A 14238-nucleotide genomic window follows, 5' to 3' on the forward strand; every position below is an offset into this window, starting at 1 on the left:
TACCTGCCTTCTGTTTCTTTCACCCTGTTCCCCGCCTGCCTCCTCCATTCTCACTCCTCACATTTGCTTTGGCCGGAAGCTCTCCGTGACTCCCTGGGGCCTCTAGGGGAACAGTGTCCCTGCAGCTCAGCCTGATTGGTGGCCATGTTGTTCCAGGAGGTGCCCAAGGGTCAGTCTGAGGAGGACATGGTGGGCCGGCCCCTGCCGCACCTGGCTGCGGCCCTGCAGGCCTCTGGGGAGGCTGTGTACTGCGATGACATCCCTCGCTACGAGAATGAACTCTTCCTCCGGCTTGTCGTCAGCACCCGGGCCCACGCCAAGATCAAGTGCGTGCAGTAAAAACACTTGGGAAGGGGGGTGCAGGGAACACCTGCCAGGCCATGGGGATGCCACGACGACAAGCCTCCTCCAGGGCCTCCCGGTCCAGAGAGGAACACAGGAACTCTTTTTAACACCAGTCTGGAGAGAAACAGGAGACGTGAGGGGCTCAGGGGTGCTGGGAGGGTGGGGGGATGACATTGGAGAGATAGGCAGGGGCCAGATCAGGAAAGCCTTGGGGTGCTGAACAGGGACACTACACTTGGCCAGAAAGCAATGAGGAGCTGCTGAAAGGCCTTTCTTAGATCTTCACTGTGGATATTGGGCTAAACTTCAGTGCAAATCTTCAGGAGAACTTGAGTCAGCACCAAAGGGAAGAAGGAGGCCTTAGAGTGCCTGGCATTGACTTCCTATTCCAGTGCTTAGCAACCTGACCTTGGCTTGTGTGCTTAAGCTCTCATTTTCTCCACAGGGTACTTTTGTGAGGATCAGTGATAGTGTCCACAAAGGACCCAGCAGAGAATAATCACTTGTACCCATTTGTTGAACCTTGAGAGCCCAAATGGCAAGAATTTCTACCTCGATGATGATGGTGATAATAATAAAAACACTCATGTCACACAATATTTGCTGCAGCCTGGTTTAAAGCATTTTACACATGTGGCCCTATCTCTTCCTCGCCACAACCCTATAGGCAGGTCATATTATTATCCCCATGTTCCAGATGAGGAAACTGATGTGCTGAATCTGGATAGGTATTAGCTGTGATGTGGGTGTTGGAGCTCTCCAGAGTAAATGCTTTTCGGTTCTCTTGTACTTGGAGACCAAAATAGGGCATTGTACAAGGTCCATAGGGACAAGCGTGTCCTATTCATCTTATATCTCCCACAGCACTCAGCACAGTGGCCTCCACGTGGGAAGCATTTAATCAGCATTTGCAAAATAGGATGGGATAGGATAGGATAGGATAGGATAGGATAGGATAGGAGGTAGAAAAGGGAAGCGTTAGGGTGGAGGAAAAACTGTCAAAAAGAAGACAAAGTTATCCAATTGGGTGATGGGTCCTTTTTTTTTTTTAAGATGAAAATGTTTTCCAGTTTAAGTTCATGGATCCCTGAATTCTATCAATAGACCCTTTGAGGGTATAGATCCCTGTTCTAGATGATAGTATCTGTTCTCCCTATGAAGGGATGGATGGGATTGGATGAGGAACTACAAGGAGCAAGATTTATAAGATATAAAAGTATAGCTGGGCTTCCCTGGTGGCGCAGTGGCTGAGAGTCCGCCTGCCGATGCAGGGGACACGGGTTCGTGACCCGGTCCGGGAAGATCCCACATGCCACGGAGCGGCTGGGCCCGTGAGCCATGGCCGCTGAGCCTGCGCGTCCGGAGCCTGTGCTCCGCAACGGGAGAGGAAACAACAGTGAGAGACCCGTGTACCGCAAAAAAAAAAAAAAAAAAAAAAAAAAGTATAGCTGAAGATATTTTAGAAATTTTGTCTATTATACAGTCTTTTGGGAAAGAATTATTGATACACAGGTAGAAGCAGAGCATAGTTCATCACTGAGTCAGGTGACAGGTGACAGGTCTTCCGCTTGTTTTCCTCCCTGGCCCCTCACATTCCTCCTCCTCCTTGCAGGTCCATTGATATTTCAGAAGCTCGGAAGGTGCCAGGCTTTGTTTGCTTTCTCTCCGCTGATGATATTCCTGGGAGTAATGAAACTGGACTTTTTAATGATGAGACAGTCTTTGCAAAGGATAAGGTACATCTTGGATTTTTTTTTTTTAAAAATATGAAGTTAGTGGAATGAGTATTTAAGTTTTAATTTGTGTTTTTTCCTCCAAATCCCTGATCTTGAAAAGATTATACATTTGCACATATCACGGCCATCATCCAATTAGCCAGTATTCAGGACAATCAGTAAAGGGATAGAATATGCCTGGTAGCACTTTTACTTTTAACTTAATGTTTATTTATTTATTTCATTGATGGCTGCAGCTTGTACATAGTATAAGACATAGTAGGATGACTGCATGCCAAAGTGGCATTAAAAAAAGGCCTGTGACTGTATTTTAACAAACAATCAGGTTCTTAAGTGTACAATATTAAACTCCTTTATTAAACGAAAATAAAAATACACTAAACAAACCAAACAGAATAGGAATTACAATTACAATACCACCACTATGTGTATTGATAATTCACTTACATGAAAGTTTATCTATTGATTTCAACCATATATGGAGTTCTGCCAAAAAAAAAAAATCCAAACATTCAAGGCAGCTGCTACAAAAACCTGTATACTCATAGGATAGTTGTCAGTCATTTTATAATTCCAGTACAGATCAAATGTTGCAAATTGGAGGTTGATAGGTGTTGCTGAAGGACAAATTCAACTTATTATTAAGCTAAAAGTGAAGGAGGGAATGAAAAACTATAACCCTGAGACACAAGGACTCTAAAAGGAGAGCATTTGATAGAAGACAAATTGCTTTACAAACTTCAAGAGCCTCTAAGACCATAACTAGCATTATGGTTAGTGAGAATCAGCCAGGTTCAACAACCACTAGGCTAACCAATTAAGTCAAGAGCTTGACTGGGTCCTGAAGAGGTAATTATCAGAGACAAGACATGTTAAGTATTGGTTCCTATTGTCAGAAATCTCATCTTCCAAAGTGATGAGTTGGACAATTTTTTTGTTTATTTTTGGAAGGATGTTGGAAAAAAATTATCCCTGAAGGAGATCCATAAAGTTTCTATAGTAACTGAATTTATTAAATGAAAAGAAAACAATTATCATTAATTATTCTATAAATCTAACAACCAAAAAAACTGGTTTATAGGTCATCACGTCTAAGAACCAGTATTGGGGAATGACCACTTTGGGGCATCTAGGTGAAATATAAGGCATGATTGCTGCCTTTGAGAAACTTTTGGTATAAATCTGAGAAACAGAAGATAAAAGAGAGTAGAGTGGTAGAAAGAAAATAAAACTGGAAGTCAAGGGTTAAGATTTAGTCATGGTCTAGTAGTGAGGCAACTGTGATCTTGCCATCTGGGTCTCCATCTCTTAATATGAAGAACAAGGGTGTTGGGGTAGATCTGAGTTGACAGATATACTTCATGGTGCCGTGCTTTCCATTCTGCTGCTCATGGCAGACATCACTAATCAATCACCACATTTTATCCTGGGCAGCTTCTCAAGAGGCTGCCATCAGATACTAGTTATCTCCAAGTCCTATTCCAGTTCTACTGATTCTAAACACTTATGAAGAAGCACATAACCCCAAATAGTAGGATAAGAACATGAAGAGCCCTCGGGACATTCCTTAAATGTACCTTAAAAAATTATGGGGGCGAGACTTCCTTTGCTTTTTTGAACAATCAGAAATAATTTGCTTCATGAGGAGCACGTTATGTTCTTTAACCATCTGGCTCTGCTCCTAGGTGACTTGTGTTGGGCACGTCATTGGTGCTGTGGTCGCCGACACCCCAGAACACGCACAGAGAGCCGCCCGTGGAGTGAAAGTCACCTATGAGGATCTTCCAGCCATTATCACGATTGAGGTAACTGGGGAATGGGCTGCCTGGAGAGGGGAGAGCTACCTGTTCCTGGAGACACCTTTATTAGGATCCTCTAGAGGAGATTCAAACAGCAGGTGGAATCTGACCCGATACATTTTTAAATCTCCTCCAGCCTGCGATTGTGTGGTCCTATGAATCCTTCCCCATCATGATCCTAGACTCAGTCCATAAATGGCCAGGCTGAGTTCTTCCTTCCCAGTTTCAGCTCCAGCTGGTTCCTTGAGGGATTCTTCGCTTTCCTCAAGATCCAGGGTTGTATGTCTATATCTAATGAAATAGAGAAATAGGACACCTTGGGCTACAATTGAGCTTTAAGTCTATATAAGAAACTTACAGAGATGGCTGTGTGACTTATGTGGGAAGAGAGAGGTAATAATTCCAAGAGCTTCTCTTCCCCAATCCCTTTAAGCCACCTTCCGTCCTTTAAAGCCAAGTCACTGAAACTTCGTTTTAATCCTCAGGATGCTATAAAAAACAATTCCTTTTATGGATCTGAGCTGAAGATTGAGAAAGGAGACCTCAAGAAGGGGTTTTCGGAAGCAGATAATGTTGTTTCAGGTATGGCTGCATGATGCAGCAGTGGGAATGGGGTGGCCCTGGTTTATGAGTTAAATTCAAGAGCTGTACCTGAGCCCTGGAGCAAGGGAGTGATTTCCTGACATTTCCTAACAGAAGAGTCTCTCTGTTGTTTGTAACAAAATACTAGACAGGTGGCTGGGAAAGAACTTCAGCGTCTTAATCTCTACTCTCCTGCCTCTAGACTGGACATACCTAAGTGGTTCTGGAGACATTATAATGTGTTGGATTTGGAAGACTGTCTAGGGAAGATAAGGGTCACAGATGTCTCTAACACAGTATTGTAAAGCAATTATACTCCAATAAAGACTATAAAAAGAAAAAAGGGTCACAGATGTCTGACCAGTCTTGGGTCTGCCCAGCCTCTGGCTACACAGACGTCTGGTTCTCCCCATCTGCCTGAAGGCAGTCTTCACCCATCTCCAGCTAGTGCTCTCTCCTCTCCTCCCCCTTTCCCTCCCGCACTGGGAAATTAGGTCCAGAGCTCTCACCCCAGAGCAAGGCTGCCTAACAGCCCCCTTTGGGGATGGCTTTCTACATTGGTTTCTGTACATCGCTAAGTTACTGGTATGCCAGCTATCCAGCTGGACTGACAGCTTGGGGTCTGGGAGATGCTATTTATTTTCAGCTTCTGAATCACATCTGTTAATTCCTTTTTTACTTTTTCCAAAATTTTACAATGATAGTCTGAAAAGCTTTCATTTCCGCTGGCTGCAGCAGGAAGGGAGCTTCACACCTGATGCATTTCAGTGTCGTTCTGATCTCTTTGTTAGCGTGCGGGGGGTCAGCTCCCAGATGGCTAAGACTTTGAGACCCTTTTCCATCCCAGTTGGGGAACTGAAAGGGTACCTGTGAACAGCTGGTAACTGCACAGGGCCCTGCATGAATACATTCTCTCCTTAAGCGAACTCACCGCCTCTGCAGCATCGGGCTCACTGTGGGGAGTCTTGTTGCTTCTCCAGGCGAGTTGTACATCGGTGGCCAAGAGCATTTCTATCTGGAGACTCACTGTGCCATTGCTGTCCCGAAAGGCGAGGCAGGGGAGATGGAGCTCTTTGTGTCCACACAGAATACCATGAATACCCAGGTAGGTGTCCAGTGGGTCAACAAGGGGCCGGGGAAGAGGGAGACATGGGCTGATCCAGGAGGGCATGTGAAGGTAGTGGTTCGAAGCCAGGCCCTGTCACCAACAAGCTGGTGTCATTGAGCTTGTTATATAACTTTCTCATCTATAAAATGGGGCCTGCCCAGGACGTTGTAATGATTAGATGAGTTTTAAAACTTGGATAGAGCCTAGAAAATGTTAGCTATTATCATTCCAGTGCTGTATTGCCTTGGTCAGATCATATCTGGCCTCAGTTTCCTCATCTATTAAATGAAGGGGTTGTGCTAAGTGAGAGCCATGGGGACCACTACATTAGCTGCAGTGGCTCAAATATTCCTCATTTCTCTATTGCATGTAATAGGACAGTGGTTGCCAGTGTTTTGGGCAGCTGGTCTTACCCTCGTGACCCACCAGTTCCTGGCCAAATGGAATGAATTTTGGCTCTGAAAGTAGGCTGTGAACAGCTGCTCACCCCTCTGGTTAAAAATGAGTGTCTAGGGGCTTCCCTGGTGGCGCAGTGGTTGGGAGTCCGCCTGCCGATGCAGGGGACACGGGTTCGTGCCCCGGTCCGGGAAGATCCCACGTGCCGCGGAGCGGCTGGGTCCGTGAGCCATGGCCGCTGAGCCTGCACGTCCGGAGCCTGTGCTCCACAACGGGAGAGGCCACAACAGTGAGAGGCCTGCGTACCGCAAAAAAAAACAACAACAAGAAAACAAAACAAACAAAACAACAACAACAAAAAACAAGTGTCTGAATTCAGTGCACAGTGACTGATGTGCGCCAGACCCTGGCACCACTACCCAAGGGCTGCCCTGGGACAGGAGGGGGATTCTCGAATCAAGGAATTTCAGAGTTCATAGCAGTAATTAGGCTTCTGTGTATCGAGTAGGCTCTGCGTCAGGCCTGAAGTAAGTCCAGGTGGCATATGCATTCACTGGGAGTATTTTGTTCTTTTGCCCACAGTCCTTTGTTGCAAAAATGTTGGGGGTTCCAGTAAACCGGATTCTGGTCCGAGTGAAGAGAATGGGAGGAGGCTTTGGAGGGAAGGAGACCCGGGGCATCGTGATGACTGTGGCTGTGGCCCTGGCTGCATACAAGTGAGTTCCCCCAGTGGGCTCTGGGAAGAGGAATAAGGCTGCCTCTGCCAGGAAGGCTTCCTGGATTCCCCCCTTTGGGAAGTAGATTCCCCTTGCTTCAAATTTTCACAGCCCTCGGTGTTTAGAACTCGTGGGCATAGGGGTGAGGGCAACATCACCTGGTTCATTGTATTCAAATGCATGTGTCCATGTCCTATCTCTCCTACCTGGCTGTGAGGACCCCAAAGATAAGGACACACTCCACACCCCATACCCCACACCTGGATGTCCCCCACCTTGTCCAGCACAGTGTCTAGAGAGCGAAGCAGTCCAGTGTACCAGGTGGAGAAAGAAGGCTTCCTTGCTGTTTTTATCCCTGAGACTCACAGGGCTGGGCTGTTGTAGAGGTTTCTCATGCTCTGGTACCTCCCCCAGGACTGGCTACCCGGTGCGCTGCATGCTGGATCGTGATGAGGACATGCTGATAACTGGCGGCAGACACCCCTTCTTGGCCAGATACAAGGTTCTAGATGTCGGGGGCTGTGTCGGGTGGGCAGTGCCCTCTGCTTAGGAAACTGGGGATAGAGATTCAGGTATCCTGGGATACACTCTGACTTTTGTCATGACTGCCTGTAGAAATTCAAAGAAGGAATAACAAGGAGAGAAATTCAAATCAACCAACAGCAACATAGGAGGGTGATCCTGGGGGAGGCTGGCAGGCCACTTCCCAAGAGATGCCACGGGATGCTGTGCGTGACTTCTGTGAATTCGCTGGGGTCCAAATCTGGTCCTTGTCCACTCAGGCTCGGAAACATGATTTGTCAGCAGATCTGGGATGAATCCATCCCACAGGATGGCCTAATGTTAATGTGTTTACAGCCTGATGTCAAAGTCAGAATGACCACTTAGTAATCTCCAATGAGAAATGCAACTTTCCAGGGGCCTGGTCAGGTATAAGCTGTTAGGGTGCCTGCTTGGCCAGAACATGTATGGCTGGGCACTACCCAAGTGCCCTGTGGGACTGTCCCTTTTCTGGGCTTCTGTGGATGACCAACTACTGTTCTGACCATGCATCCTCCTCTCTACACACCAGTAGAACCTTACAGGTCCCAGTCTGGTGCTATAAACCTGGGAGCCCTCTGTCTCCACAAGTTGGCTTTGAACATCTCCTCTTTGGCCTCTTCTGACTTTATTCCATGATTTAACTCACCAAAAGGGATTGCATTTCTCTTACTCCCAAATTTTTGTGGGCTCCAAGAAAGTAACTTGGTCTTGTGGGGTTTCAGGTTCCTTGCTCATGAAATGGCCTGTCAGGGTTTGTTTAGATAGTTTACACGAGGTTGGGGATGTGAAAGCACTTTCATGCTTGTGCAAGGTGTAACTTTTGCTGTCTTCTGGCCAAAAGCTGTGAGCGAGTCTCCAGTTTCTCTCCTAGTTTCTCTTCCCAGCCCTCCCCTCCCTGACCTATCATGACCCGTGTTCTTTCTTCTACCTCCTCACTTCCGTTGGTAGAACCAGAAGCCAGGAGTAGGGAGGAAGAAGGAGGAGTGTAGGGAGAAGGGGCGTCCAGGGTCCATCACTGGGGAGATGTTGGTTCCTCTCTTCTTCACCTGTGAGGTCTGGTGATCTCTTAAGTTCGACTTTATTTTGTGGTGGGATGTCTTATTCTTTCTGTTTTCTCCAGGTAGTGTAAGTGGGAGGAGATGGCTAGAGACAGACAAAGGAAGGGGACAGTTGAGAACTCACTCTCCTTTTTTTCAGGTTGGCTTCATGAAGACGGGGAAGATTGTGGCTGTGGAGGTGGATCACTACAGCAATGCCGGGAACAGCCAGGACCTCTCTCTCGGTGTACGTAGGATGTGCCCTTGCATCCGGGGTGACTGGGAGGTCACGGGTGTGCCCCATAGCATGTTTGCACATGCGGGAATAGGCCTCCTCAATCCTTGCCTGTTGTTGCAATAGCCTCCTACTTGGTCCCCACCTTCAGGTTCTCCATCCTTGGTTATTCTCTAAAGCATGGAAGTGATCATATTACTTATCTGACTAGAAACTCAACCTTCTGGTGCAGGATATTTTGCCAAGCAAGTAAAGTTAGTTACAAAACTTTATGTATAGTATGGTGACATTGAGTGCATGAATGTAATACTAATGTGTGTGTGTGTGTGTGTGTGTGTGTGTGTGTGTGTGTTTAATGATATGCATGACAAAAGTCTGATAGACCATACTCCAAACAGTGACTGGGTGGGATTAAGGGGGGATACTAACTGTCATTTTCTATATTATGCATTTCTGTGATGTTTGAATTTTAAATAATGACTTGATTTACCTTTTTAAAAATAATTTAATTGAAATATAGTTTGCATAACATAAAGTTCACCCATTTGAAGGACAGTTGACCTTTGAACAACGCAGGCATTAGGGGCACCACCCCCAACCCCACAGTCAAAAATCTGTGTTGGGCTTCCCTGGTGGCACAGTGGTTGAGAGTCCGCCTGCCGATGCAGGGGACATGGGTTCGTGCCCCGGTCCGGGAAGATCCCACATGCCGCAGAGCGGCTAGGCCCGTGAGCCATGGCCGCTGAGCCTGCGCGTCCGGAGCCTGTGCTCCGCAGGGGGAGAGGCCACAACAGTGAGAGGCCTGCATACCGCAAAAAAAAAAAAATTCTGTGTATAACTTTTGACTCGCCCAAAACTTACCTACCAATAGCCTACTGTTGACTGGAAACATAACCAATCACATAAACAGTCCAATTACACATATTTTATATGTTATATGTATTATATATGTATTTTTACAATAAAATAAGTTAGAGGAAAGGAAATGTTCTTAAGAAAATCATAAGGAGAAGAAAATACAGTACTGTACTATATTTATCGATACTGTAAATTTACATGATCTGTTTATAGGATGAACCGTCTGTCTGTAAGTACCTACATCAATATTATCTTATATGATACAAAACACTGTAGATGTTATTTGAATTACTAACACTAGACATCAACAATGAAAAGATAATGTGAAAGAGAAATTCATGTTTATTTACAGATACAGTGATTCATGCATTGATAACGAAGAAGCAGCAGTATGATTGCTTTATGGTAGCCCAGTGTAATCAATACGATTGCTTCAGGATAGCCTAGCCTATACACTCATGAATGAATCGTTATAAAATTTTTATGACACACAGTAATTTTTATGGCATATAGTATATGATTACAGTCATAGACATAATATAGTACTGAAAACATTGTTACATTTTTAAAAACCCACTTCCCTGTGATGATAGGCTGAGAGGCAGTTTCTCCAGTTACAAGAGAGGGGCATACTGAACAGTAAGATAATTCTTTGAAAGCAAAGTTATAAAACAGTAAGAAAACTAACATATTATTTTATATTTAAAATCACTTACGTTATACCTATGTAAGGATAGACTAATATCTACATATATCCTATGCATTCATGTCATACCTTTTCCTTAATTTTTTGGTATTTCTAGCCTCTTCAGTTCATCTGTGAAGTTTTTCAAATTGTTGCAAATCTCCAAAATAATGTCCAATATCTTTATTGAAAAAATATGCTTATAAGTGGACCCACACGGTTAAAACCATATTTTTCAAGGGTCAACTGTTCTACAATTTAACGGTTTTAGAACATTTAAGGAGTCAGGCAAGCATTATTGCAATCCAGTTTTTTTAACACTTCAATCACCTCAAAATTATCTCTTATGCCCATTTGCAGTCACTCCTGTTCCTACCCCTCAGGCCCAGACAACTGCTAATCTACTTTCTGTCTTTACAGATTTTCCTTTTGTGGCCAATTAATATAAACGGAATCATATACTATGTAGTCTTTCTTGTCTGGCTTCTTTTCTCTCAGAATAATGTTTTTGAGGTTCACCCGTGTTTTAGCATGGATCATTCCTTCATTCCTTTTTATTGATGAAGAATATTCCGTTGTATGAATAGACCATTTTCTGTTTTCCATTCACCACTTTAAGGACATTTGGGTTGCTTCCAGTCTTTAGCTTCATGGATAATGCTGCTTTGAACCTTCTCATATGACATATATTTTTGTCATTTTGAAAATTAACCAAGTTACCTTGGGGGTACTACCTTTTAAGTTTTTTAAATCTTAATTTTATAACCATATTAGTTATATATGCATAGATTCTTGTTAAAAAAGAAGTCAACCATTTCAGGAGAAGCAGAAGTTCCCCATTTTTCCCACTTTGAATGTGCTAAGGGCTTCTCTAATTGGCTCAATTAGGAAACATTATACTTCAGATCTAGTGTAGGAAACTGTTCAAAAAAGAAAACATTTCTGGTAGTCTCACCAAATATAACACTTGCTTCTTGGTGTTGTAGGAAAATCAGGTTGAAAAAGATATAGGACTTATCCCCAAAGATTTTACAAGTGTTAAAATTCAATCCAGCAAATATTTATCAAGCCCCTAGGGTGATGACATATAGAAGAATATGGCATTGTTTCTGCTCTCCAGAAGGTCACAGTATGGTGAGGGAGACAGATAATAAAAGATAAAATGAAGTACAATTGACAAAGTGCTAAGGGAAAGCAAAAATGGAATTGAGACATATAAAAATCATGTAGGATGACTAAGACTGAAAAAAATCAAAGAACCCCAAAAGCAACCTGTGGGAAAGAGGCTATAAATGGGGAAGTAAATTAAAGCCAAAATGAAACGAACAAACAAAAGCTACCATTTAGCTCATCAGAGAGATGAGTTATCACACTTTAAAGAAAGAACAGGATGCTATAAAAATGAAGCAGTCTAAGAATAAAAATGAAGCCTTGTGAATTAAAACTGTGAAAGCAGAAGGGTTGAAAGAAACTTGAGGTGCTCTCTTAAAAAAAAAGAAAACAATGGGGAAAAATAGCAAGAAAATACAAGAAAATCTGAAGACCAGCCCAGGAGATCCAAATAATAGACGTTTCAGAAAGAAAGAATAGAAAAAAGAGAGAGAAGGAAAACTATTAAGAAATAATTCAAGAAATTTCCCAAAACTGTTGGGCATATATTTTGAGATTAAGAGAGCCCATCCAGTAACCAGCACAATGAAGGAAGATAGACTTATGCTAATTTACATTATTGTGAAATTTTAGAAACCTGAGGACAAAGGAGGTTTTACAATTTTCAGGGAGGAAAAAAAACGGAACTCATTCCAAGAGTTGGAAAGGCCTTGGTTGGATTTCTCAATACTGGGGAGCTAGAATGCACTAGTAAAATGCCCTCAAAATGCTGAGGGTAAATGGGAAACGTAGTGCCAACCTAGAATTCTGTATACAGCCAAGTCATGAATTAAGGGTGAGAGTAGAATAAAGACATTTCAGACATGCAAGTTCTCAAAAATGTACCTTTAGATATACACTTTTGGGGAAGATGTTGACGGTTGTACTCCAATCATATAAGGGTGTAAAACTAAGAAAAGGGAAGACATGGGATCCAGAAACAGGAGATTCAATGTGGAGAGAGGCAGAGGGAATCCTTGGGATGAAAGTGAGGGGAAAACTCCTGGGCGACAGCTGAACAGAAGCCTAGGGGCTGCCAATTTAGATTGAAGTTGGCCAGAAGGCTCCAGAAACAATTTCTTCAAAAAGATGAGATTAATAGAAAATCAAATGTGTTTGAACATATTGAAAACAAATTTGTAGTAATATGTGCATAGAAAATGAAGCAAATGAAAAAAGTAAAGATACTTGTTAACTCCAAGGGGGGAAATATTATCAAGAAAGAGAAGTAAACCTAGTATAACTACATGGTTCAGCTGTAAGTGATGTTTATAGAATGATTAAATGGACAGTTGATGAGAAGGAAGTATAACTATACAAGGACGAGGCGAGATAGGAAGCTGGTGTATATGTAGAGAAAGGGGGCTGGGCGGGAACTAAATCCTCCTTTTCCATGATGGGAAAACAGTATAAAAAGTCTAAAACTGAACAAGTCAAGAAGTGGCAATATAAGCATTATTTAGAGATGTGGAGGACAATGTAAATAGCTGACAGATATAAACATTATTTAGAGATGTGGAGGACAATGTAAATGGCTGACAGAGAATAAGTGGTTGCTTATGGGCAGTGGACGGAAGAAAGCGGAGGCAGCTGCTGGTTTGTATAACGTGGCTTATGGAAGTATTTGATTCTTTAAACTATTTGCAGTACAAGTTTAATGAGAATAAAGTCACCAATTTTTTAAAAGAGGCAAGTGATCAATTCCAACTAGAAGATCTGGGAGGGGCTCCTCCATGTGGGAGCTGAATGGGGATTTTAGCAGGTAGATATGGTGGGGAGGGGCCTTACGGGTGAGAGTAACATGCAGTCAGAAAAGAGGATCAAAAGTATATGGGGGGGACTTCCCTGGTGGCACAGTGGCTAAGAATCCGCCTGCCAATGCAGGGAATGTGGGTTCGAGCCCTGGTCTGGGAAGATCCCACATGCTGGGGAGCAACTAAACCCGTGCACCACAACTACTGAGCCTGCGCTCTAGAGCCCGAGAGCCACAACTACTGAGCCCGCGTGCCACAACTACTGAAGCCCACGTGCCTAGAGCCCATGCTCTGCAACAAGAGAAGCCACCGCAATGAGAAGCCCACACACCGCAATGAAGAGTAGCCCCCACTCGCCGCAACTAGAGGAAGCCCGTGGGCAGCAATGAAGACCCAATGTAGCCAAAATAAATAAATTTATTTATTTAAAAAAAAGTGTATTGGGGAAAGGTCAGTAAGTGTCTTGAATTCCATGCTTAAAGATATACAGACTTTACTCTGGAGATAGTAAGTGCGACTTTGAAGCAAGTGCTTGACCTGCTATGACCTTATATTTCAGAATGAGGCATAAATTAGAAGGAGGAGACACAGAAGGCCAGGAGTGCACTAAGGAGGTTTGCAATACCCCAGGAAAGAAATAATTTGGGCCTGAGGAAGAACAGTTGACTGTGGGGCTGGCAGAGGTGGGGATGCTCACAACCCTTGAAATTCCTTTTTGGAGGAGCCAATGAAATCCATGCATCGTTTTCTCCCATTTTGGTTTCTTCTGCTTCAGATAATGGAACGAGCTCTACTCCACATGGACAACAGCTATAAAATCCCCAATGTCCGGGGCACTGGGCGGCTGTGCAAGACCAACCTGCCCTCCAACACGGCCTTCCGGGGCTTTGGGGGGCCCCAGGCATTGTTCATTGCCGAGCACTGGATGAGTGACGTCGCGGTGACCTGTGGGCTGCCTGCAGAAGAAGTAAGCGGGGAATCTGGGGGCACAAGTCAGAGGAGGTTAGCCTGCTTTGTATCTTGGACATCTCCCGTGGGGGTAGAGGATGGGCAGGCGCTGGTGAGGGGCAGGAAGCTCAACTTCCAGTTATGCCCCCCTGGTCTCTTGCCACCGACCTGGCCTCAGTGTCTCTCTCCTTGGGAAGGTACGGAGGAAGAACCTGTACAGAGAAGGGGACCTGACACACTTCAACCAGAGGCTTGAGGGTTTCAACTTGCCCAGGTGCTGGGATGAATGCCTGAAGAGCTCTCAGTATCACGTCCGGAAGAGTGAGGTTGACAAGTTCAACAAGTAA

The 14238-nt window shown here is 44.2% G+C and overlaps 1 protein-coding gene across 1 annotated transcript in view; it reads left to right on the forward strand.

Moving 5' to 3' along the window:
* Window positions 1-14238, forward strand: part of XDH (xanthine dehydrogenase) — a gene marked incomplete at its 5' end in the record, with an annotated part of 51687 nt that overhangs the window by 4941 nt on the left and 32508 nt on the right. The window contains 10 exons of the mRNA XM_079940778.1: window positions 157-326; window positions 1958-2081; window positions 3767-3886; window positions 4366-4462; window positions 5443-5567; window positions 6549-6682; window positions 7097-7184; window positions 8423-8509; window positions 13719-13910; window positions 14089-14234. Coding sequence (XP_079796904.1) covers window positions 157-326; window positions 1958-2081; window positions 3767-3886; window positions 4366-4462; window positions 5443-5567; window positions 6549-6682; window positions 7097-7184; window positions 8423-8509; window positions 13719-13910; window positions 14089-14234 — 1283 coding nt within the window. The remainder of the gene's footprint in view (window positions 1-156; window positions 327-1957; window positions 2082-3766; window positions 3887-4365; window positions 4463-5442; window positions 5568-6548; window positions 6683-7096; window positions 7185-8422; window positions 8510-13718; window positions 13911-14088; window positions 14235-14238) is intronic.

Source organism: Stenella coeruleoalba, assembly GCF_951394435.1.
Source record: "Stenella coeruleoalba genome assembly, chromosome: 13".
Lineage (NCBI taxonomy): Eukaryota > Metazoa > Chordata > Mammalia > Artiodactyla > Delphinidae > Stenella > Stenella coeruleoalba.